The sequence below is a fragment of the Raphanus sativus genome, chromosome 5 (genome assembly GCF_000801105.2).
Source record: "Raphanus sativus cultivar WK10039 chromosome 5, ASM80110v3, whole genome shotgun sequence".
NCBI lineage: Eukaryota > Viridiplantae > Streptophyta > Magnoliopsida > Brassicales > Brassicaceae > Raphanus > Raphanus sativus.
The window spans coordinates 20,892,331-20,916,668 of NC_079515.1; the positions used below are offsets into that span (position 1 = coordinate 20,892,331).

Sequence of the window (24,338 nt, forward strand, 5' to 3'; positions counted from 1 at the left end):
CCTATTTCTTTTATCGCTTTTTTTTTCAACCACGTTAACCTTAATCTTTTTATTTGAAACTTTAACCTTACTCTTTTCCGTTATACATTTCTAAACTTTTAGAGTTTATTGTTGCTTAATACAACGAAAGCAAAAACAACAAGAAAAAAGAATGAATGAATGCATTGTTACGTTGCTGGATAACGCAAAATGCCAAATATATTTTTTTTGGTCAACCAAATATATATATTTAAAAGGACATATTTGTAAGGAATTATCTCTATCGCTATTATTATTGTAATTAATTGATGTTTAATACCAGAATTAATTTACAAAGAAAATTACATTTTTATTTAGAAAATATAACATATGTGATTTATGATATATTTTTTCTCAATATATTTATCATTATATGTATGGTCCCCATTTACAAAGAATATGCCTACACTTTTATAAATTACGTGAAATTATATGGAGACCCCGAAGTTATTTATTTAAATGTTTATATACACACATTTATAGAAACTCATGTTATGGTACCCGGAACACCCTGTTCGAGAGTGTGGAAAGAGATTTAGCAACCGGTCATTGTCCACGGTTCAAAGAAATTATGGTATTCAAGTCTTGAATTAAAAAAAAAGACACATGTTATGATAAATTTATTAGATAAAACTGGTCACGTTCTATACATGAATTACATGTGAAAATTGAAAAATGAGATCTACAAGATTCTTTTTTCATGGGTCATTAAAAAAAAGATTCTTTTTTCATGGGTCATAAAAGTAATTAAAAGCTAAAGTCGCTTTCCAACTATTTTCCACAAAGTTGATTGAAACTGTCCATAGTGTAAAGCGAGAAAAAGAGAGTACTAATACCTAAAAATAGGACCAAGTGGTTGTTTACTGGAGTTTTTTACAGGCAGTTTACAAGTTTTATTTACATATGAAGAGCATTTCCATCAGTGAGATTTAGGTAGTTCGAATTCCAAGACAAAAAAATATTTTTTTAATTTTTTTTCGGTTTTTGGTTTAAAAAAAAAATATATATATATAACCGACCAATTGCGGGCCGCCACGTCACGTGGGGCCCGCCAAACAGTCAAGAGACAGATTCATACAGGAGAGGTTTCGCGAAACAGGTTTTAATTTTAAATGGGATCTACAATTATTTTAATATTATTTTTTTTGTGAAAAACTAAGAGTTTGGGCTTTGAACCCCTAATGAAGATGGCCTAAGACACTATGCTAATGAAGCAGTTTTTTGCAACTAGAAACCAAACTATTATAACTAAAGTCTTCTATCTAACTAAAGTGGTCCCACCATTTTCTTAATTTTTTTTTTGAAACAGACGAACATAAATTAAAAATTAAAAAACTTCTTCTTCCCATTTCATTTTTGGATATCATGTCATCTATCTTGCAGTTTCTCTTCATGGTACTTTCTGGTCTTCCTTCGTCATCATTGACAAACTCGAACGGAAGCTGCCGCGGTTTTGTCTTCTCCTTTGCAGCGAAACCATTAGAACATCTTCCTCCCCCACGTTGTTCTCTGCAACAATTGTCAAATCTAAAAAAAAACTCACTATTTTTGAAATTTGAAGTTGAAAAACTTTTTATAAATGACAAAACTACGATCTTGAAGTGTAATCTGCAATTAAAGTGTAAAATCATGGAAAATTGTGAAAAAGAAATCAATGGCGGCCGCAAAAATTATTGCAGAAAACCCTAAAAAATCTGGGAAAGACGAAGAGATATTTACCAAAATGCCACTTATTAAAAAATTGAAAATAAACAAGACATGTACACGTTCATGGATGTACACATGGATAATAACGTGTATGTACACTATTATATATAGTATTGTCCAGCTAGTAGTGATGGAAACACGCTCTCATATTTAACAGAAAACAATAATTTTCATATATCATTTGAGCAATTTCTCCATGGTTCCTTTATTTGTTTGCTTCATTATCTTTGTACATAGTGAGATAAGACTTGTGTAAGTATTCTACGAAAACAACTGAAAAGTCACATTGGACCAAGATATCTTTGACGCAAGAGATAAAGGTCACATTACAAACCAGCAATACGCACAACTAAGCATTTGATTGGATCAAGATGGGAGCAAAATATTAGAACTGCAAACACCGCCAACGTGTACACATGTATTTCACTGTCTACATATACAATTATTTTACATACAATTTCGTTACAAATACTATGTACTTGTATTCAAACATTAAAAATAAACCAAATACAAAAATAAACACAGTTTTACATGTGTACACATGATAAAAAAAATTCAACAATCTCTTTCAATATGAAAGCATGTTTTAAACTTCTAATTTGTTCAAGTTTCTACACGTGTACACGTCACAAAATGTACACACATATCGTTTGTTATTATTGCTCAAAAACAAAAAATGGTGTTACATATGAGTGTCTATGCATCAGTGTACACGTGGACACAATTATTCAAATGAATCATTGTACATGATAGTAATATTTGTATGTACACATGAACATCATTTGGTTGTACATCATTTGGTTGTACACATGAACATCATTTGGTTGTACACATTTTGATGGTGTACACATATACACACTGATGGATACATTAAGTAAGGTGGACAATCGTGGTCGTGTACACATGTGTAGATTTGTGGTTATATATATGTGTACAACTGTGGTTATGTACAAGATTATATATTATTTATGTACACATATGTTCGAAACATGATTATTGCACATGTGTACATTTTTTATCCAAATGTACATGAATGTTCAATATTTCGCATCTATACCATTTTATTTGTACATGATACACAAATTGAATGATATTTCATGATTTTAATGTCTTTGTACATGTGGATGATAAAAAAATCATCAGATATCATTGTAGAGTGTGTACATGTGATTTTATTATCCACATGTACAATGACATTAAAATCACGAAATATCACTCAATTTGTGTATCATGTACAAGTAAACATATCTACATGTACATTATACTATGATGCAACATTCAATTAGACATTTTACGAATAGAACCAAAATAATGAAAGTAAAAAATAGACACTGAAGCTGGTGTACATAAAAGTTAAAGGTTAACACTGAAGCTGGTGTACATTATACTATTACTCTGTTTTTTCTCTGTTTGTAATGTTGATATTCTTAACCTAACAAAACAAAAGTTTGGAAGTTTGAGAGGAAAATATAACAAAATTCTTCACAAATAAAAATATTGAATCAAAAATAAATAATACAAAAGATGAGGGATCGGATTTTCAAAAATGCCAAAGTTGGCCATTGTTGCTATCGAGCTTTTCACTGGTGGTGGCTGTGACAAAAAAAACAGGGCACGGCGACGACAATTCGGGAGATTCAGAACCAGTGCCACAGTTTTGATCAATCTCGTTTTAGTGTTTGAGTCGGAGATATATCCATTGAAAAAGAGCTTTTATACATCATGATTATACCACCATCAGAAGTATAACTTCACATATCTCAAAAGATAGATTAGATAATAAAGATACTGATTATAAACATATTTTCTGGAAAAAAATATTCTGAAAAAACAACCATCATTTTACAAAAGAAGAAATAAACTCAAGAAGAAGAAACGAAAAAGAAATGAAGAAGAAGAAGAATATGGGACCCACTTTATCTTCTCTCATAATTAAAAATATATATTATATTTGGTTAGTGTAATGAATATTTATTTAGTTAGACTTTAGCTGAAAAAAATAGATTTGGTTAAGAAAAACTATTTTAGTAGTGCAAACTGTCTTTTTTTGTTAATAAAAACTTAAAACTGTCATTGGATGTAATATTTTCTTGTTTATGCCCTTAACTACACATGCAACACGAACTTAAATAGTTCACAATATGCCTACAATAATATATATAACTCTTTTGAGCGATCAAATTCTCATTACCGACTATATATACATGTGACATGTATTTACAACTATTGGGTAAACTTATTTTTTCTGTTTGAACAAATATTGGTTGAACTTAAAAGTTCAGAAGTAAAGATTAAAAAACTTCTTTCATTTCTTTTTCCTTTTAACATTGTCATGTGTATAACCATGGTTAAATCTGTCTTTCAGTTGAGACTGGTCAAAGGTATGATTCCCATGATTCTCATGAATCATCAAGTCAAAATTATTAAGAATATTTTTGTGACTACACAATTAATATGTTTTGCGATGCAGTCAGTAGCATATACATGGTGAGCTAAACTATAAGCTTTACCATTATATTTTGATAGTATATCCATAAATCTTTATGCAAATCACCATGAATTTAGCTAAGCAAGTCATACCAAAAGAAGATAACCTTCTCCATGATTTGTTTGACTTATCTTACAACAAATCATTGAGTGATGAGGAGATATTGCATTTTCATGCTACATATATTAATATATTTTTTTGGCAAACATGGCATATATATATAAAGAATAATAATTGGAAAACCCTATTTGGAATATCTAACAATGCTACCAAACGGTCAAATTTGCCCCACCTCCATCCATAATGGTTCGTTGATGCATTTGAGCTTGTAAAGTCATATTAAAAAGTTGTTGATCATTACTTAAAAAGTGGTATTTTATAATATATTATAAATTTATTAAGTCACTAAAATGTTATTGCGTTCATGATTAAAAGTAGGCCACATCAAATATAGTTTCTTTTTTGGTAAAAAATCACATCAAGTATAGTTAAAATCAGATGTGTCAAGAATTCAAAGGTTCTACAGAAAAAACAAAGCGTCTTCTCTCTAAAAGAAAAACCACCGTGATTCAGTGTTTCCGGCCGGCGGAGTGGCTCCTATAGCCACCGCCGGTCCGGCTCTTTTTCATTTTCCTTCGGCTTTAGTTACTTTAGCTTATATAAAGGTTTATTATCGGCTCCGACGTTGCATCCTCCTTTGATGGGCGTTCGGCTTTTGCGCCGCCGCTGTATCTTTTGGTTAAAGGTGAGCGGTCGGATTTTGATTCCGAGTCGTGCAGTTTAATCCGTCTTCGACTGCGGCTCTGTTTGAATTCTCGGTGTTTTCCGAGAGGTGCTTATGACGGTGTAGTGGATTCGGGTAGCAAGGAGATCTAGTCGCGGGTTTGTGGAGTTCTCCGACGAGAAAAGCTACGGTGATGGTGATGGAGTTTTCGTGGGATAAGGATGAGATCTTGAGTTTGTTCGATGAGGCTCTCCTATGGATCCCGACGAAATCACTGGTCGCGAGGGTTGCAGTTTCCGATGCGTTTCGGCGGAACAGTTTGTTTGTTTCGTTTGCTCCGGCGACGGCGTGAAGACTCGGCCACGGTGGGATGGCCGGTGGTGACGTGACGTGGCGATGTCGAGGACGCGTGTACCTCATAGGTGAGGATGTCAACACGCGTCGTATCGTTTGTCTCTAAACTCGACATGTGGGCTCGACGTCTTGTGGACTAGACCGTTTAGTTTCTTGGGCTTTTGTCCCATGTAATCTTTCCTTAGCCCTTTGATTTTGGGCTTGTTGTAATAGTTGGGTTTCCCCTTGGACTTTTGTCCCTTAATAAATATTAATAGATGGCAAAAAAAAAAAAAAAATCAGATGTGTCACGCATTTGTATAGAAATAGTTTCTTGAGACTTTTTTCTTTTTTGCCATCTAAAAAAATTATTATAAAAGGCTATAGCCCAAAAGTACAGGGCCCAAACTTTTTACAACACAAAAAATATGGCCCAACCGAAAACAAAACAGCAGAAACTAAAACATAAAGGCAAAGTCCAATCAAATGTCTAACAAAGATGCCCGTATATACGCGTCCATCAAATAACCGAGAAAGAAACATGTATTTCAATCTCAACCAAGGAGGAAAAACACGCGTTACAGAACCATCACCGCCTTGACTACCTAAGGATTCAACACCGCAACTGAGTGGCGTTATGCCGAAGGTATACCGGAACCAGGAAACCACCACAGACATCTTCTTCGCTTTATCCTTTTCCAACGGAGAAATTCATCGATCTATTCGAGATCTCATCCAGAGCCATCAAGCTACTAATCCCGATCTTTAACATACGGAAGCCCAACACAAATCATTTCCTCGCTAAGCTCCGTCCTCGGAGAGCATCAAACCTACCGAGTCGAGGTCTCATCCAAGGACTAAAACCATCCAACTGAAAACGAGAGAGGCCAAACTCTTCCTCTGAAAAGGTCAACTTCGGAACCAGAATCCCATCACACGACGGGGCTTTAAATGGAAGCCGGCGATGCGAAGCTTTGAAAGCCTCCATCCCCCGGAGTCTTTGGCCGGCGACGACAAAACTGTAGAAGTCTTCTCATCCCGGAATCGTAAGGGGAACAACAATTCTCCTTTCTCTCACAAGACATGCACAAAAGAAAAGAAAAAAAAGAAAGAAAAAAAAATACAAACCAAGCCGATAGTGGCCGTGGAAATGGAAGCCCACTCCATCGGTCGGAGCTACTGTTCACGGTGAAATTACTCTAGAGAGAAGGCAGAGAGATATCTAGAGAGATAGTCTATTTGTATTTGTGTTACCATCTACATGGTTTCTTGAGACTTAATTTCTCTAAACACCATAACTATTATTATCTAAAAAACAAATTACGACCAAGAAAACGTACATATGCACATGCACTAAATTTATGATGAGACAGGATCTTCACATGTGTCAAGAAAGTTTTTTTTTCTTTTTGCTAAAAGTGTGTCAAGTAAGTTCCTTTTTGTAACTTAAAAACTTCAAGACTATTTTTGTGTCAAGAAAGTTCTTAACGTACGTTTCTTCATTTTTTACATAGAAATTGAATTATTCGTCAAAAACAGACATATCCAATAGACCAATAGACGATCAGTCTGCAATGGATTGTTACACAAATCAATCGGCTTAGCTTATAGGGTCACATGTTAATCCATTAAGTTGTCAAAGAATGGGCTGTGGAGGCCTAATTTTTAAGTGTAACTTTTGTCAAGAATATTGCTGTCCCAACGAGGCTGTTTCAACAGAAAAGAAAGTATCAATTGGTGAGGCTTTAACTAAGGTCAAAGAGCAAATTATTGAAATCATTGTTCTCAAGCCTTCGCTCAACTCAGCAAAAAACATCTTATAAAAACCTTCACCAGATGGAATATGATTGATGATCATTTGCTCGAATCTTGGTGAAACGAAAGCTAAAAGCCGCATATTTAATATGGAAAGCCAAATATTATGATGAGTTTTGACTTTCAATTTTGGAAAGAGTTGACTGTTGATATTACTATACACAAATAGTCAAATACATATTCCAAGAGTTGTTAATTACAAGAAAATATATTTCTGTTCTTTATATATATATTTCTTGTTGTTTTGTTTATGATCAAACCAATCACATAACAATCACAAATTCACATAGGTTAAGAAAATTGCATACAATATCAACAAGTAAATGCAACAAATAGAAAAAAAAATCAAAAGACAATTAAATAAACGATATATGAGAATTGCAATGATGAATCAAAGCCATAAAGCACCAGCTTGTCTGAGAGTAGGCCCTAAATCACCATTAATATGAGTAGCCATTAGATTCTCTAATCCTCCAAACAACTTCCCTCCTATGAACATGACTGGTAGTTTCTCTTTACTAATCACGTTATTACCCAGCTCACTTATGATGATGTTGTCGTCGTTGTTGTCTCCTTCATCAATCTCAACTACCAATGGGTTCGCTCCATGTGTCAGTAACAACCGTTTGGCTACATGTCCCATACAACAACCTTTCCTGGCAAACACCACCGCAGCATTCTCCATCACCAATACGTTGTTAGGTTTCTTGGTGCTTAAAGATGATGGTTTTTGTGGTGATGATGTTAACCATGATAATGATGATGATGGGCATGGTTTGTCTTCATTCTTTGGACGGAAAATGTTATTGCCCGGTATGGTCTTCGTCCATGATGACTTGTATGGTCTTACTGCTTTTTGCATAATTGTTGTATGAGAGAGAGGAGAGAGGAGAGAGGAGAGAGGAGAGAGGAGAGGGGAGAGAGAGATAGAGTCTTGTTTAGTATGGTTGGGTTGGATAGGTAATAGATTGGATTAGAGAATTTATATAGAGAATTTTGAAGGGCATTTCGTTTTGGGGTCAACTTAACGTTAGCATGTATAAATCGTATTCTCATCATATCCGAAGCAATGTCACCGTATCGATAATACATATCTATGACTATACTTAATCATTTCATTAAGGTTGAGTGTAAATCATCCAATTTTTTTTTTGGAACATTGTGTTTATTAAAAGAAAAAAATTGAAGTCATTGTCGGAACAAGAGTGCGACAGATCAATTTTAAGTATAATTGTTCTTTTAACGCTGGATAATTATACTATTATAACTATGAGAAATATTACAGACGATTTCACGGCCGACAGTTTTACCTATCGTATGAGGATTCACGTCTGACTGCATTACATGAGTCATCTTATAGGATCTACGCATGGTACTCCTTCTGCTATGCTGCGAATCTTTTGTAAGCATTTTTCCTCTTAATTCGTATAATTCTGTTTTCTCCAGAAATTGAAACTCAGACTTCTTGGTATAGAAACATTAATGAACCATCAGTAAAACCAATGAACAATGTTATTATCTTTTCTTTTTTTGGGGGTAAAATGTGCTATTATCTTCTTCTTTTTGTTTAAATGTTAAATGTTAAATTTTTATTATCTTAAGGTAATGTCATGTTTAACCATTGTAATATAGATAAATCAATGACTTGCACGATGTAGTATTTTTCTAATATCGGTTGATGACGACGTCATACTAAATGGCTTACGACAAGGCTGATGTCAGGAGATTTCTTTATTAGTTTTAGACTTAGGTCATAATCTAAATTGTTTTCATTTTGTTACGCGTATGGATAAATGCAAATCAATTGTGTGGACTATTAGATTTTAAGATCATTTTTATTACGTCATGACCATGACTTGTTTTCTCTAACATTAAGAAATAAAGAGATCGTATATTGTAGTTGAAACTTGGAAGAGATCTGCAAAAAAAAATACATTGCATAAACGTCACGAGCACCATAAAAGCAAAGTTGATGACATCGCGATTTTGTGGAAAAATCTTACAAGTACAACCCGTTTCGTCAAAAGGAAACAGCTGACGTCGTGACTATTGTGATAGAGGTCCCTAGTTTGAGTGACCGCTGTGACAAAATTAAAATTTAACATGCTTTGATTTCGATATTAGAAATACAGATTTTGGCCCTGAACCTTCTTATATGGCGTTTCCCTTTAACTTTACGAAACAGCATGTCGTTTATCCTTGTTTTAGTTACAACGCATTTAGTTTGAATCATATCTTACTCCAAATATTTTATTAATACGGCCATCGCTCGTTTCCAACTATTTTTTTTTGGTAGAAAGAGTTTCCAGCTATTTTAAGACATTCATTTAATAATACTCCCTCCATTTTATATTAAGTGTCGTTGTAGAAATTTTTTTTCGTTGCAAAATAAGTGTCGTTTTCGAATTTCAATGCAGAATTTATTAATTTTATTCTGTATTTTATTTTTCTATTGGTCGAGATACATGGGTAATGATGTTTTTGTATGGAAAATATGCAAAATTTAATAATTTCTTAATCCGTGTGCATAACTCTAAAATGACACTTATTCAAAAACAGAGGAAGTACATGACAAAGCAGCGGTCAATAGGCCTGGACACGAATCATATAATAATATATTTTTTTAGTATTTGACGAAGTACCAATATCTATTTTTTTTTATTTGCTTTGTTTTGAAAAGACCCGTTAATTTACTTTATAATAAAAATATAAAGTAAAAAACTAATGAAACTATATGTTTTTTTAATTTAAAAAATTAATAATTTTCTTATAAAACAATTTCTTTTAGAAAAACTATATTTTGTATTAAGATTTATATTCTTTTTAATTTAATATTTTATAAGTAACTTTTAAAATAAAACTTGATAGAATATATGTTAAATAATAATTATATAATATTATACATTTAAAAATCTATATTTAATTCGTAGATACATATTTTTATATAAAAGTTGGAGCGGATCGAATATCCGTTTCTAATTTTTTTAGTATTTGTGATTTGCTTCTTTTTAACGGATATTGATTTTTAATATTTTCTTTACTTTACGGATATCTAGATTTTCCGGATCAAGAAAAATAACAAATCGAATTAAATTTAACGGATTAAATGCTTAGCATTAACCGTCGGTAATAAGACATTAGATAAGAGTTTTACTTGGTCAAAATATTAAAATAAAACACTTTTTTATCATCACAAGCAAAATTTGCCTGAATTTCGTCACCCGCATAAAACTCTTTCCTCACAGGTAAAAAGAAGAGTTTTTTACACTCTAAGGCAGTTTTAAGATTTTAATTACAATCTAGGGCAGTTTATGCTCTTGAGGTAGTTTTTTGTAACTAGAAACCAACTATTATCAACTAGTTTCTTATCTTTTTTTCTCTTTCTTTTTCCTTTTCGTCTTCTTCCTCATTCATTCTCTATTTTATTAAAAAATTCATATTTGATTCTTAAATTTCTTTTTTTCAAATTTTTTTTATGAAATCGTTTTCTCCATCACTCGATCTATCTTTTAAGATCTGTGAAGCTATAGTTTTGAGATATATGTTAGATGCCCAACATGTTCTAAAGTTGTGTACATTCATTAGTGTACATGAGTACAATAAATGTTAATGTGTAAAGTTGTATATAGTTGTGTACATTCGTTAGTGTATATGTGTACATTCGTTAGTGTACATGTGTTGAGTTAGTGTAAAGTTGTGTATATGTGAATATTCAAGTGAATCATTGTACATGATAGTAATATTTGTATGTACACATGAACATCAGTTGGTTGTACACATGAACATCATTTGGTTGTACGTATTTTGATGGTGTACACATGTACATACTGATAGATACATTACGTAAGGTGGACAATCGTGGTCGTGTACACATGTGTACATTTGTGGTTAGGTACATGTGTATAACCATGTTATGTACAAGATTATATATTATTAATGTACACATATGTTCGAAACATGCTTATTGCACATGTGTACATTGTTTATCCAAATGTATATGAATATTCAATATTCCGCATCTATACCATTTTACTTGTACATGATACACAAATTGAGTGATATTTCATGATTTTAATGTCATTGTACATGTGATAATAAAAAAAATCATCAGATATCACTCATGACATTAAAATCATGAAATATCACTCAATTTGTGTATCATGTACAAGTAAAATGGTATAGATACAGAATATCGAGCATTCATGTACATGTAGACGTACTTCAAAAAGATTACAAATGTTGTTTTACAAATGTAGAAAACATTTTGAAATGCATTACATTTTAAAATATTACAAGTAGCTCGATAATAAACATATCTACATGTACATTATACTATGGTGCAAAATTCAATTAGACATTTTACGAATGGAACCAAAATAATGAAAGTCAAAAATGGACACTGAAGCTGGTGTACATAAAAGTTAAAGGTTAATACTAAGAAACTGTGTACAAACAAAGATAAATAATGTTTTTTCGTTGCAGTAACGTATAAAATTTATTAACATTTATATGTACATAATGTACATGATGATTGACTGTCCACGTGTACACAATCTTGACTTGACATATACATTGGTTTAAAAAACAATGTGTACACCGATTACAAAGCAGCGATTACAAAATATTATCACCGCAAATATCGTCAACATGTACATTAACACCTTGTAAATCAACTTAATTAGTTGATTTAGATGATTTAAGTATAATTTAATTGTTAATATTATATTTACATACATAATTGTATAACCAGAGTCTAGAATACATACATGTGTGTATGTGTACATGTTTATATATGTATATGTGTACAAATGTACATGGATATATGTTTATGAAGTTAGTGTTTTTGGACATCAACATCTGCTCATCCAGCCCCCCATATATTACTCTGTTTTTTCTCTGTTTGTAATATTGATATTTTTAACCTAATAAAACAAAAGTTTGGAAATTTGAGAGGAAAATAGAACAAACTTCTTCACAAATAAAAGTACTGTGTCAAAAATAAATAATACAAAAGATGAGGGACCAGATTTTCAAAAATGCTAAAGTTGGCCATTGTTGCTATCGAACTTTTCACAGGTGGTGGCTGTGACAAAAAAAACAGGGCACAGTGACGACAATTGGGGAGATTCAGAACCAGTGCCACAGTTTTGATCAATCTCGTTTTAGAGTTTGAGTCAGAGATATATCCATTGAAAGATAGTTTTTATACATCATGATTATACCACCATTAGAGATATAGCTTCACATATCTCAAAAGATAGATTAGATAATAAAAATACTGATTATAAACATATTTTCTGAAAAAAAATATTCTGAAAAAACAATATCATTTTACAAAAAAAGTTTTAAATTCAAGAAGAAGAAACGAATAAGAAATGAAGAAGAAGAAGAACATGGGATCCACTTTGTCTTCTTTCTTAATTTAAAAATGTATATTATATTTGGTTAGTGTAATGGATATTTATTTAGTTAGATTTTAGCTGAAAATGTAGATTTGGTTAAGAAAAACTACCTTAGTAGTGCAAACTGTCTCATTATGTTAATAAAAACTTAAAACTGTTTTTGTGTGTAATATTTTCTAAAAAGAAATAAAAAAGACGTCTGAATCATGGTGGCGCCGGCATAGCGTCATTAAAATTAAAGGGCACATGTTGCTATGCTCATACAAATTTCATACGTATGCACTTATATTATATTCTCTCCCATACAAATCTTTTCTGATAGGTGGATAATGTTGGCAACTAGTGGAAGAAAAGAAAAAAAGAAAAAAAAGATGTATAGGAAGTTAATAAACAACAAAGAACAAAAACGGAAAATACTTTTATTTTATAATCTTAAGCAGAGGGATTGCATGGACCAAATATTCGGAAAACCAGCACATTCTTATCCAATAACCATGATGTATCATACTATATATCTCTTACTCTAGCTATTCAATTTGTATATTTTGTACTCAATTAATAAATGAGAGGAATTTGATTAGAGAATCTATGCAAGGCTAATCATAAGATTTATGAAGTTGAAACCGATTATAATTTAAAGATTACATCATTTAGACATATGGTAGAAACTTTATAAATTAATACTCGATAAATTAATAAACATGGTAAATTAATAAATTTTTCCGATCTTAAGTTGGATCGATATAAAATATGACATAATTCGATAAAATAATAAGATAATAACATTTAGAAAACTCTTGGCAAAATATATGCTCTCATTGAAATAAAAATTAATAATTATGATATATATAAATTTATATACATAAATATATAATTTTATTGTTTATTAATCTTCAAAATGAATTGTATCTCTATTTTTTATTTTTATTTTAATATTTTGGTGTTGTTTTATCTAATTACATTTAAAAACTCATTTGTATACTCACCAATGTATTCAACTTACAAAAAATGTATTAAATAATCTCATAAAATAGATTAAATTCATCTCTATAAAGGTTTAACTAATATTCAATCCGTTTCTAAATAAGTGTCACCTTGACATTTTTTACACATATTAAAAAAAATGACGGAAATATATGTAAGTTGTTATTAATTATATTTCTTTGACCAATAATATTTGAGATAAATAAAATTATTTATAAAATCAATACAGTTTACAATTAATTTTCAGCTGAAAGTAATTATAATTTGTATTAGAATTATAAAGTGATACTTTTTGTGTAACAAGAAAAAATGTCAGAATGACACTTATTATGAAATAGAGAAAATATTATAACGCAATAAAATATTCTTCATTTCCTTTAGATAGAATATATATTTTTAAAATAAATCTAAAGATATAATTTTTAAAAATTAATAACTCTTTAGATTAATAAATTACCATAGTCTTGATATTATTAATTTATAGAATTTTTACGGTATATTAGACAGCTTGACGACCAAATAGTCGATACATATAACTAATTTCTTAACTTTTGTGGGGTATACATTGTTTCCCAATCTCAAGGTAAAGAAAATCGAAACAAATATGATTATCAATGCTATTAATTTAAGGTCCTATTTTTATCTAGTGATAGGAGTTGTCACTTAAATTTTGGACCATATCATAAATGCTTAGATAATATAACATGCTGCTTAAAATAAAACCTACCTACTTAAATTAAACCAACTTCAGCTAATAAATCAAACCAAAGTCTTATGAACCTGCTTTGGTTATCTATTGGTACAATAATTAATGCAAAATTAATTACTCAGCCCACAAAATGTTGTTACATACCTTTCACTATAAATATGGAATATGTTCGTACTGATTACAATATGTACAAACATAATTGTTGCAAACTGGACGTAAAAAAAAATTGTTGCAAACTAAACTGAATTTATTAAAATTCAAAATCATCAACTGCAAAACAATTAAATAGGAAAGACATAGTATCTAATATTAGCACATTGAGCTGTTCAGATATGAAATATTTATTCAGTATGTTAACTATAATTTGTGTATTCTAATTTCTAAAGCTAAAACTTTGAAAACTTAACAAACAATTTAGGGTTGACATGATATATCTCCATATATTCAATATTTACTAACTACTTTCCAATATATAGATCAATAATAATAAATCTATCAAAATACACATATCAATTACTTCGGAAGTTTTAGGAATCTTCAACTGTAATAGGTTGATATTTGTTGTCTTTTAAAATGAGAATAATCAAAATATTAGGCAATCAAAATATTTATAATAAAATTTAAAATTTAATATCAGAATACACTTATATACATATATCAACCGACTAAAATGTATCATTATTAACATATTAAAATTTGATAAGATGTGCACCAAAAATATTCCAAATTTATGAATTTAATACGACTGCGATCTATAAATATATCTGGTTGAATTTTAAAATAAAGGTTATACTCTATCAGATAAGAAATCTAATTAACAAGGCAGTGAGGAATATAATATGCTCTCTCAAGTACAAGCCACAACACAAATTAGGAGGATTAATGAAGAAATAGTTCCAAGTTACAATTTAGAAAAAAATACAGTTTTTTCATCTTCCAGAATTTTGTCCATAGCAAGTGATTGATTTGTACATAGTATTTTTTCAGTTCAATAAATTTGAAATTTCATTAAAAACTAAAAATGTGACCGAAAATATAAATACCTAAATCAGATCAAGATTGAAAATTTAATATCTCTAATACTACCCACAAGTTCGAATTGCACTCAAAATTTGATAGAAATATTAACATTGTTATTTAAACAAAACCAAAAAACCAAAATAAAAAACACCAACCCCAAATTCATAAGAACTGAACTATTACTATATTTCTATTTTCTAAACCGAAAACTAAAATCCACAATTTATAAAATATCATAAAATATATAATTTTATTTAAAACATAAATTGTAAATATAAATTATTCTGCGCAAATGCACGGGTCAGAATCTAGTTATCATTATATGTAATCTAAATTCATCATATTTCCCGAAAACACACCAGAAAATGTCAACAATCAGTTCGACTGAAAATGGTGAACTACTACCGACCAAGGCCAAACAGAGTCTCTCAATGTGTCCACTTGCAAGGACCTAGCACCGACCAAACTAGTGGAACTTGCTATTTCCTTCTTTTACTTCTTAGGGCTAGACTCCAAGTTTGAATTATTTATTTGATTTTTAGATAGTCATATGATATAAACACGTTTTCTGAAAATATGATATTATAGGATCAGTTTATACTGTAATTTTTTTTTGATTTTTTTTGATTTTTAAACATTAGAAAAATATATTGCTAATAAAAGTAATCTTATATTTTTAAGAGCTAAATTATCTTATTTGTTAAATTTGTTAACTGAAGTTTTGTTTTATATATGTGTATATATAAATATATTTTCTTTTTTTTGCTACAAGTATATATATAGATCTATATAAATTTAATTATAGGTATCTCTCTTCTTATTTATGTTTTTGAGAAAAATATAAGGAAAACAAATGTAAATTTAATTTGTCATATATATTTTCATATTTCATACTCCCTCCGTTTCAAAATGATCTATGTTTTAGAAAAAATTGGTTTTAAAAATATATATATTTTACATTTTCAATACATATAATAATGATATATTGTAAACTTCAAAGACATTAATTGTATTTACTGAATTTTGATTGGTTAAAAATTGTGGAAAATAGTTAACAACGGTATAATCAAGAGTTTACGTGTATTTTTAATATATGTGAAACTCTAAAACATACATTATTTTCAAATGGAGGGAGTAATATTTATTTTTCTTATCTATGTTGCTTTATAAAAAGAAAACTAAAACTAAAAGCTAATAAATATTATTCATAAAAAGGAAATAAATAGTTATTGGTAATGATAACTAGATATAGTTTTAGTTTTAAAAAAAAAATTTGTAGTTGACATATAAAAATATTGGCGTGAACACAATACAAACTCTCAGCTATACTTATTACTTATCATATGTTGGACCAAATGATTGATACATATTACTACTGCTTAATTTTTAGGGCCATAACGAATGTTCTGTTCCATTCTCAGAGCCAAAACGGATCAAATCATATGAATAAGATTATTATTAATTTTAAATCCAGATTCATCGAATTTTCTGGAAAACATAAGAAAATATATATCAACAAATTGTTCGCTAAACATGATGAACAACTACTGACCAAAGCCAATCCGAGTCTTAATATTTCCACTTGAATATTTCCAGAACATAACACAATAATATGGACGAAACAGCCATTTAGAACATCTTCAAAAGATATTCTATTATATAAGTTTTAATTTTCTGGAAAACATAAAAAAGTATTAACAAATTGTTCCATTGAACACGATAACAACTACCGACCAAAGCCAATCTGAGTCTCAATGTGTCCACTTGAGTATTTCCGGGACATAGCACGGCAAAATGGGTTAAACAACCATTTAGAACATCTTCAAAAGATTAAGTTCAAATATAAAGTTTTTTTTTGTTTTTCCAAATGAAACTTCAAATTTTAAGTTTTATATTTATATTTACATTTTGATTCTTATAATTATACATCACATTTATAATTTTTAAATATTTTGTTGTGTATCGTTTATCGTTTTAAACTTTATTTTTTTATATTTCATAAATATTTCAAAGTTGTTTTTATACATTTAATTTTTATATTTAAAATTAAATACAACTATAAAGTAAGATTTAAAATATTTTAAAACTAGATTTAGACAATATAAATATCACACAAGGAACTTAACAAAAAATATTTGAAAAGTATATGAATACATACTTATTACAAAAAATTAAATACACAAAAACTAATAATAAAGTAAATTTGATACAAAACCTTCGAAATCTCCAAAATATTACCTAAACAAATTTTGTGCATCCGAAGATGGTTGTTGTTGTTTCTTTTGATGTATGTTTCGTCAATAAATAACCGAGATCAATGATAGAAGCAACAGTTGAAATGATGGGAAATGAAGATATCCGATTTCAATAAATTTTTAGTTCGTAACCCAAACATTTTTTATTTTTTGAAATACACTAGTTGATTATATATAGAAGCATCACAAAAACAAGTTTATGGAATAAGGTGGTATTTTGCTTATAATTTAATATTTAATTATATTAAAAATTATTTGACTGTAACATTTTATTATTTAATATTGTTGTAATATTTTTATATGTGTACTAGTTATTTATAGAAATTTTCTGAATTTAAATTAATTATGATAAATATAAAGATCATAATATATAAAATACAAATATTTTCAAGTTTTGCTTTTGGAAAAAATATCTTTAAATTTTTAATAAAAAAACTTTCCAAACTTCAAAATATAATGTCTTTTTGGAGATGGTCTTAGAAAATCTCCAAAAAACATTCGATATATGATCAAATACGAATTTTTTTTATTTCCAAAATATAAATTTTTAAATTTAAAGTTTTAAATAACAAATTTCATATTTGATGTGTTAAAACTTCAAATTTGAAGTTTTATGATTTTATTTAAATTTTAGTTTTTATAATTATACATCATATTTATGATTATTAAATATTTTATTGTTTATTGTTTTATACCTTAAAAATTTTATTTCTCAGAAATATTTTAAATTTTCTTTTATTATTTTTATACATAAAACTTTAAAATAAATTTAAAATATTTTAAAAATACCCCTATTTTAAAACTCGATTTAAAAATACATTAGTTAACCATATATAAAAGTAGTTTTATGATATAGATATGATATTTTGTTTGTATTTAATATTTAGTTATGTATTTTTATGTAAAATTTTATATTTAGTGTGACATTTTGTTAATTAATATTGATATAATAATATGTAGTAGGTATTTATTAAAATTTTTAAATTTAAATTAATTTGACAAATATTAGGAACATGGTATAAAATACAAATATTTTGTAGTTAATTTTGAAACTTTGTTTCTGTAGAACTTTTTTTCTTTTTTTTTGTAACACTTGTAGAAAATCTTTAAGCTTCAGATATAAACTAGTTAATTTTGAAACTTTGTTTTTGTAGAACTTTTTTTCTTTTTTTTTTGGTAACACTTGTAGAAAATCTTTAAGCTTCAGATATAAACTAGTGGAAATTCGTGTACGTCTTTGTCTTTTTTGGAGATGCTCCAGATTAATACACCGACCAATCAAATGGAAATGTCTCCAAGTTTTATTACATCTTAGGGCTAGGCTCCAAGTTCATCTCTTGAAGGTTAAGCAAGAGATCGTTGGAGCTCAGGTAAACCTTGTTAGCCGATTGTGCAATGGTCTGGGCAATCTCTCTCGCAGCTTCAATCTTTCTCAGAGTTATGAATGCCTGATTGTTTGCAATTGCTTGTCCGATAAGTTGAGCACTCTTAGCTTCTCCCTGCACAATGAATCAATCAATCACACCTAATGCTTCTAGCAGAGAAACCTATATCTGTCATTAGATTTTTCTATTAAAGATCAACAATCATTTATTTACCTGTGCACGGATAACCGCACTTCTCTTGTCTTGCTCTGCTTTCTCCACAATGAACTTAGCACGCTCAGCTTCCTGCGCAGCCACTTGTTTAGCTTCGATTGCAGCGGTGAACTCTTTGCCAAATGTGAGAGTCGTGATGGAGACATCATCGAGAGCAATGTCGAAGTTGGAAGCTCTCTCAGTCAAAATCTTGCGTATCTCTCTGCTCACAGCCTAGAGGATAGTATAAAAACAGCCAGTCAACCATTACGAACAGAGAGTAGAAACAAGATTGTCGAGATACATACTTCTCTCTGAGTGATGAGCTGGCTTGCATTGTACTGAGCAACAATAGCTTTTAGAGTTTCATGGATGATGGAAGGAAGAACCCTTTCACTGTAGTTCTCGCCTAGGGTTCGGTAAATATGAGGCAAACGGTCACCCATGGGACGTGTCAGAACCCTAAGTCCAATTTTCACCTGTGCAACAACAAATAAACACATCAGACACCAGTGACACTATGTTATTTTCTGATCCAGCTTTAATGTAATCTCTTCCTAAAGAAAATGTGATATGATTTGTCGTCTCATAGCCACAAACTCCGATAGAAACAAAAGGAGAGCGAAAAGATGTATAATCAGATTTTCCCCCCTTATCCATACACTAACACAGATCATATAAGGGAATACACTAATCATATAATATGCCAACAGGACAATAGAAATATAAACTACAGCTCCATAGCTCTAAACCTTATATCAAAAACTTGAAAACATGATGTTAATGCTGCAATTTAGGGATCTCAGCAAAAGCAGAAAAGAAGCAAAATATCTATAGCATGATCACATTGATTCATATTCAGCGATAGCATTAGACACTGAAGCATGGCATGAATAATAATACAGTAAAAGCAACAAGAAAGACAAAACGCAATACCATCTGAAGGTCATGACTACCGGTGGTGCTCTCCACAAGATAGGGTCGTGCACGGACGTCATAGATGATTGGCCGTTCAAACCATGGCAACATGAAATGCGTGCCTTCCGGGTACACCTGAAAAAAGAAAAAAAAAAAACAATCCAAGAGTGAAACTCAAAACTTGTATACAAAAAATTAACAATTGTGTTAATTGGAGGAGGGATACAAAAACCTTTTCCTTGATACCAGTTAAGCGGTTGAACATGACAGCACGGTGTCCACCCTCGACATTGTAGAGGCTATTACTAATAGCGTAGACACCGAGCCCACCAATGACGCTGACCTTAAGAAGCGCAGAGAGAGCTGGTGATCCAGGGACGTTGGGCACTTTGTTGAAACTCATTTCTTTAACACCTGACATAAATAAAAAACAATAAACACAGAATCGTTGTGTTCAGCAGATAATACAAAGATTCAAAAGACTTAACACAGTAACAGAAACATGGATTTCGAAAAAGATCTCATGGAAGCTGAAATCGATCGAGCCTTTAACCATTATCAAACTAAACAACAGTCAAAACAATCGGAGATACAAATGGGGATCTAAAGAGAGAGAGAGAGAGAGGCACCTTAGCTCAGGCTCTTAATCACCGGCGATGTTAGGGGATCACGATCAGAAGCAGTCGGCAAAGCTTAGGGTTTTAGAACTGAGAATTGACTAGTGAACTTCTGATATGTATATCGCAAATTATCTTCCAAAGGTTTAAATTATTAGGCCCATTAATAAAAATATGATTCGTTAGACCCATTATATCAGATACTCTTTTCTTCTTGTCACGTGTGTACGTGTGTCACCGTGTGTAAACTAATTATTTGTACTCATTTTCTCTCTTTTTCACATATGTACAGTATTCTTTTACTGAAAGGAATTTTCTTTTCACATATGTTATTTCTTACTTTTATTTCATATGCATTGAACGTGCGTGGGGACACTTGGCATATATGTCAAATGATGTGTTAAAATGATAACTATGACATTGCCATGCAATGTGACTCCTGTGGCTATACATGCCACAATGTGTCACTCTTTGAGTACCCATATGTTAACCTTACATAATTGATTAATTTGCATCCTACCATAATCTTATTCAAAAATACAAATTTAAATATACACTGAGATTTAGATTATGTACTAGTTAAATCTCTTGTCATAGTCTCGGTTCAAAAATATATACGAGTAGACAAATTTAGATTTTTATAACAAAATCAATAGTTATTGTTGGTATGAATACAAATGCAATGCAACCGTATAGTAAAACATCAACACCTCCTTTAAATACCATCTTCCTATCCAAGTCTCTTTATAACTCCATATTAGAAAAAGAAAAAAAATGCATAAGCTTTTGTTTTCTCTTCTCTCCGCTGCCTCGTTCTCACTTCTCCTCTTCTTCCACGGCAGCGAGGCACGCCAGCGAGAGCTGCCGTTGCCCAACGCATGCCATTTCAGCCAGATCGACAGCCCCGGCCCGGCTCATGCGACTAAGTTCGAAGCCGGGCAGATGGAAGTATGGGATCACACTAGTAGCGAGCTCCAGTGCGCTGGTGTGACCGTAGCTCGCATTACTCTTCAAGCCAATTCCATTTTCTTGCCCTCTTTCTTCAGCCCACCTGCCCTCGCTTACGTTGTCCAAGGTATTTCTTCTAGTACAAAATATTCTTGTGACGGAAATTAATAGAGTTTAGTTTTTAATTATTGTTTACAGGAGAAGGAGTGATGGGGACAATTGCTTCTGGTTGTCCCGAGACTTATGAAGAAGGTGGCGGAGGAGACATGCATCGACGTTTTGAGGACATGCACCAGAAGATGGAGGATTTCCGGCGAGGAGATGTGTTTGCTTCGCTTGCAGGAGTTTCACAGTGGTGGTACAACCGCGGCAATTCCGACGTAGTTATCGTGATCGTTCTTGATGTTACCAACAGAGAAAACCAGCTTGACCAAGTCCCTAGGGTAACTATTCAAGAAACTCCAAATTGTTATTGCATGCTATCAATATGGTTACTAGAATAATAGATCATATGAACCACACATTTGTAGATGTTCCAAATAGCAGGGAGCAAGACGCAAGAACAACAACAACAACAACCATTGACTTGGCCTTCAGGCAAAAACGCTTTCAGCGGTTTCGACCCCAAGATAATCGCAGAAGCATTCAAGATCGACATCGAGACAGCAAAGAAACTACAGAACCAGAAAGACAACAGAGGAAACATAGTCCGAGCAAACGGTCCGCTACATTTCATCAGCTCCCCGTCACGTCAATGGCAACAAGATAGCACTGGTAATGGCATCGAAGAGACGTATTGCACAGAGAGGCTACACGAGAATATAGACGATCCAGAACGTAGCGACTTTTTCAGCACACGAGCTGGCAGAATCAGCACTCTTAACAGCTTCAATCTCCCTGTTCTAAGTTTAGTTAGGCTTAACGCCATTAGAGGCGTTCTCTACAGCGTAAGTGTTGTTTAGGTCCATTAATTCTTGAGTGTTAGTGTACAATTTCCTTTAAAGATTTGTTGAATTATGATGTGTTAATTGTAATGATATTTCTTGTATTAGTATTCAGGTTACTCATTAGTATGCAAATAATACAATTAAGTTTTTTGGTTTTTTTGTATAGTTCTGTTGAACCATAATATGTGTTAATGTAATGATTTTTTTTTTGTGGAGACAGGGAGGAATGATGTTGCCGCATTGGACCGCAAACGCACACACCGTGCTATACGTTACAGGCGGTCAAGCGAAGATACAAGTAGTGGACGACAACGGTCAGTCCGTGTTCAATGCACAAGTGCAACAAGGAGAGCTTCTTGTGGTTCCACAAGGCTTTGCGGTTGCCAAAACCGCTGGGGAAACGGGGTTCGAGTGGATAGCGTTCAAGACGAACGACAACACTTACATGAACACACTCAGCGGTGGAACATCGTACTTGAGAGCGGTTCCCGTGGATGTGATCAAAGCTGCGTATGGAGTCACCGAGGAAGAAGCGAAGCGGGTCAAGTTTAGTCAGCAAGAGACAATGTTGGCTATGACATCAAGCTCTTAAGCTTTTGTCTTTGTTTCTACGATGTTTTTAGATTTTCGAGTTAATGATGTAATAAGAAGGGACTTTCACAAAAGTTTCAGTGACAAGTATTTTAGTTTATTACTACAAGTGTTGCGAGTAAACAGAGCCAACATCCTTACATGTATTAAGAAGGACATGGATCCAAAAACGCACAACATAAGCCGCTCATGTGCGCTATAAGAAGGCAACTCGAAAAGAAAACATTAGAGGCAGTTACACCAGATATCAATGACAATATGAGTTGTATTATATATGTGCTGTATGTTACTTGTAAATTGATGTGTGGGATTCTTTGTAACCCCAACACTCTCTGTAGTAATATCTGTTTTTCCTTTCCCATATCATCTTTGTTAGTGTTAAATCTGCTGGTTCACAAGATTTTTTTAAATATATTTATAAGTGAGGAGAGTTTTATACTATCATGTTCGGAGACAGAGGAAGCTAGCAGAGAGATTAAATTCTCACCAAATTTTTAAAATTACAAATAGATTGTTATCCGTCATTTGAAAGAAGGATGTATTTTTTGTTTTAGTTTTAGAAAATAATTATTTAGAAAATAATTGTTTAGATATAGTTATAAAATAATTAATTAGATTGAACATATATCAATTTGTCGTAATTCCCTTACTATTAAAGAAGAAGCATTTTGAGAGAGTAATCTTTATTTGGTACTATATTCACAAATTTGCCATTCTTGCTGAGGTGTCAGCATCACATGCATCTTCAGCATCTCTTGACAATGGACCAATATTTACTAGAAGAATTACATAATATGTCACTGGTCACTACATTATTTCTGGACATTCATATAGAAATAAATAATATTACAGCACACCCAACATCATGTCGTGTATTCATATAATATAATCTACACCTCTTGCATGAATCTAACATTATTGATTGCTTCCACTGAAACATCTACCTACGAAACACATATTGTATAATTTAAGATGAAACTTAAATTATTAAAAACATATATGTAGTTCATCTCAACTATCTTATGATTTTCTTACAAACATCTATTAAACTTATGGATTTTAACTGTAGTATCGACAGAATATTTCACTTTATTTTATGTTTTCTATGAACATCTAATAAATTTACAAAAGTGCAATTACAGTTTTTTAACCTCAATAATTCTTTGTATTTTTCTTAGTCTGGATCACATTAACATGCCCATAAAAATGAGTAAAAGTTCAAATGGAGATGATCATCATCAGTCATAACATCTCTTGTGAGAAATTGGTTCTTTTTACTGTGAGC

General features: G+C 31.3%; 3 protein-coding genes across 3 annotated transcripts; 1 reads left to right on the plus strand and 2 right to left on the minus strand.

The window, feature by feature from the left end:
* Positions 1–7,353: 7,353 nt before the first annotated feature.
* On the minus strand, positions 7,354–8,030 carry LOC108838125 (monothiol glutaredoxin-S13). The gene has a single exon (XM_018611096.2). It carries the CDS (start codon positions 7,945–7,947, stop codon positions 7,477–7,479), a length of 471 nt encoding a protein of 156 aa, XP_018466598.1. The 5' UTR covers positions 7,948–8,030; the 3' UTR covers positions 7,354–7,476.
* Positions 8,031–18,638: 10,608 nt separating this feature from the next.
* Positions 18,639–20,697, minus strand: LOC108857386 (prohibitin-2, mitochondrial). Its single transcript, XM_018631369.2, has 6 exons — positions 20,580–20,697; positions 20,183–20,364; positions 19,969–20,085; positions 19,341–19,511; positions 19,054–19,266; positions 18,639–18,954 (listed from the first exon to the last, which is right to left on the minus strand). The coding sequence occupies exons 2-6, from the start codon at positions 20,351–20,353 to the stop codon at positions 18,760–18,762; spliced, it is 867 nt and encodes a 288-aa protein (XP_018486871.1). The 5' UTR covers positions 20,354–20,364; positions 20,580–20,697; the 3' UTR covers positions 18,639–18,759.
* A 644-nt stretch (positions 20,698–21,341) lies between these two features.
* Positions 21,342–23,272, plus strand: LOC108860931 (12S seed storage protein CRD). The gene is made up of 4 exons (XM_018634771.1): positions 21,342–21,642; positions 21,714–21,958; positions 22,046–22,462; positions 22,683–23,272. The coding sequence occupies exons 1-4, from the start codon at positions 21,342–21,344 to the stop codon at positions 23,052–23,054; spliced, it is 1,335 nt and encodes a 444-aa protein (XP_018490273.1). The 3' UTR covers positions 23,055–23,272.
* The last annotated feature ends 1,066 nt before the right edge of the window (positions 23,273–24,338 follow it).

Coding starts and splice junctions, on each gene's coding strand:
- LOC108838125 (XM_018611096.2), bottom strand. CDS start 7,947: ATGCAAAAAGCAGTAAGACCATACAAGTCATCATGGACGAAGACCATA.
- LOC108857386 (XM_018631369.2), bottom strand. CDS start 20,353: ATGAGTTTCAACAAAGTGCCCAACGTCCCTGGATCACCAGCTCTCTCT. Junction 20,086..20,182: donor TAACTGGTATCAAGGAAAAG/GTTTTTGTATCC, acceptor TTCTTTTTTCAG/GTGTACCCGGAAGGCACGCA. Junction 19,512..19,968: donor GTAGTCATGACCTTCAGATG/GTATTGCGTTTT, acceptor GTTGTTGCACAG/GTGAAAATTGGACTTAGGGT.
- LOC108860931 (XM_018634771.1), top strand. CDS start 21,342: ATGCATAAGCTTTTGTTTTCTCTTCTCTCCGCTGCCTCGTTCTCACTT. Junction 21,959..22,045: donor AGCTTGACCAAGTCCCTAGG/GTAACTATTCAA, acceptor ACACATTTGTAG/ATGTTCCAAATAGCAGGGAG. Junction 22,463..22,682: donor TTAGAGGCGTTCTCTACAGC/GTAAGTGTTGTT, acceptor TTGTGGAGACAG/GGAGGAATGATGTTGCCGCA.